General features: G+C 35.4%; 1 protein-coding gene across 1 annotated transcript; it reads left to right on the forward strand.

The window, feature by feature from the left end:
- Nucleotides 1-404: 404 nt before the first annotated feature.
- Nucleotides 405-1,669, forward strand: LOC145034791 (small ribosomal subunit protein uS12). Its single transcript, XM_078983306.1, has 4 exons — nt 405-516; nt 868-1,023; nt 1,118-1,244; nt 1,415-1,669. The coding sequence occupies exons 1-4, from the start codon at nt 512-514 to the stop codon at nt 1,553-1,555; spliced, it is 429 nt and encodes a 142-aa protein (XP_078839432.1). The 5' UTR covers nt 405-511; the 3' UTR covers nt 1,556-1,669.
- Nucleotides 1,670-2,294: the final 625 nt, after the last annotated feature.

The following is a 2,294-nucleotide window of genomic DNA, read 5'->3' on the forward strand; positions in this document are numbered from 1 at the left end:
ACAAAATCATAATCAAAATGTCAGACTTTTATTGGAAAAAAACACACAAAATCACAAGAAGCTCCGTGTCATCTGCGATTTTAGAAATACCCAATTTGAAATATATTTATAAACTATTGGACCGGAAAAAGTCTGAAAATGAGTTGAAATTGCAACCCACCTGCTAAAATCACATATAACCATAATCACATGAAACTTTGATAGCTATATTAGACTAATTTTTTACTAAAACTTGCGAAATCATTAAAAATGAATTTGTAATTTAGTATTTAGAGAGAAGTAGAAGTAGTAGGGAGTTTTTTCATTTACAGAATTACAGTGGACTTCCAATAAGGCTCAAAATTAAAGGAAGCCCACTAATAAGAGTCCAACGCAGCCCTTTTACCATAACATAAGATGCGTTTTCTATAACTCAGTGTCATTGGCCTTCCATATCATCCACGATTAGGGTTTTAAGCAGCCGAACGTTGCTCGCCAAAAACTTGATCCGGATCGCTTCAGTCTTGCAAACATGGGGTACGCATAATGTCCATTGATGCAATTCATCTTCTTATTAAACTATATGATTGTATACGTCTGTGTATATCTTATGACAGTAAATGAATATCATATGATTGATATTTTCCACGTAGCCTTGTTTAATCGATCGAACGAACTTGATATACACACACCTATAAACCGATTTTTGGCGGATTCGTATGCTTTGTTAGGAAATTGATGGAAAACAGAAATAGTTCGATTGACATTGCCACTAGGATTGGTATATAGATTTTGGCGTTTCGTAGTTGCTATTGAATTCAATGGAAAACATTTTGATTCACATCAACCTTTTTAATTACAATAATCTTAATGATTCCAACTTTACAGTAAAACACATGGAATGGGAGCTGGACGCAAGCTAAAGTCCCATCGCAGGCGACAAAGATGGGCAGACAAGTCATACAAGAAATCTCATCTTGGAAATGAATGGAAGAAGCCATTTGCTGGTTCTTCTCATGCGAAAGGCATTGTTCTTGAAAAGATGTAATTTTTCTTTTCCTATTTAAGTTTTCAACTTTATTTCTAGTTTTTGGTTTGAAATATAACAAATCAACAAGTTTTCATACATTGTTTACAGTGGTATTGAGGCTAAGCAGCCTAACTCTGCTATCAGAAAGTGTGCTAGAGTTCAACTCATCAAGAATGGAAAGAAGATTGCTGCTTTTGTTCCCAACGATGGTTGCTTGAACTATATTGAAGAAAATGTATGTTTCTTTTTCTTTGACATTTTATATAAACACAATAACATCATTACTCATATAAAAATGGAAACAACCATTAACTCGATATTTTTTTAGCAAATTTGATGCATCTTCTCAAATATTATTTAAACATTTATTTATATTGAGTTGTAAATCTTGTAATGTGACGACAGGATGAAGTGTTGATTGCTGGATTTGGGAGAAAGGGGCATGCTGTGGGAGATATTCCTGGAGTTAGGTTTAAGGTTGTGAAGGTTTCTGGTGTATCTCTTTTGGCTCTTTTCAAGGAGAAGAAGGAGAAGCCAAGATCTTAAGTTTTGAAGAGGTGGTTTACATTGTTATTAAATTTCATACTTTTTTCAAAGAGCCTAAATGGTATTGTTGTCTTTATGACTTGTTTTGCAGACAATGCATCATTAATTTCGGTAGTGTGTACTTATTTTTGGAGTATTTTACATAAATTGTTCATGTGGTCTTGTCCGATCACCATCTTTAGTCCTTAAGCTCAAAAAACTTCATAGATGTTCCTTGTGGTTTCAAAACTTTTAACATTTGGTCCTTTCGGCTAACTTCGTTAGCTTTTGGCGTTAAGTGAAGGGCAATTCAGTCATTTCACTTCCACATGGACCATTTATGAAGTTTTACCTTATTTTATATATATATATATATATATATATATATATATATATATATATATATATTAAAGGGTCCTACCCCCTCCTTCTCTCTCTCTCTCTCTCTCTCTCTCTCTCTCTCTTGTTAAGAGGCATCACCCCCAAACACCCTCTATTATTGTTTTGCTCGACCCCTGCTTTCCTAGAAGCCACAATTATGGTGAGATAAGCTAACAGTCGAGGAAAAGAGCCCATCGGAAAAACCGGTTGTCCACCTCTCCACCTCCCCTCGGTTGCTGAGCAAACCCACGAACTCCCACCTGTTGTGATGTTTCCGATGTGCTCTTTCCCTCCTTTTCATCTCCGTTTTTCTACCAACCTCTCTAGCTCCCCTCCATGGCTTCTTGTGTGATGTTGTAGAGAGTCAATATGCATATTT

This window comes from Lactuca saligna, chromosome 1 (genome assembly GCF_052625555.1).
Source record: "Lactuca saligna cultivar CGN05327 chromosome 1, ASM5262555v1, whole genome shotgun sequence".
Classification (NCBI taxonomy): domain Eukaryota; kingdom Viridiplantae; phylum Streptophyta; class Magnoliopsida; order Asterales; family Asteraceae; genus Lactuca; species Lactuca saligna.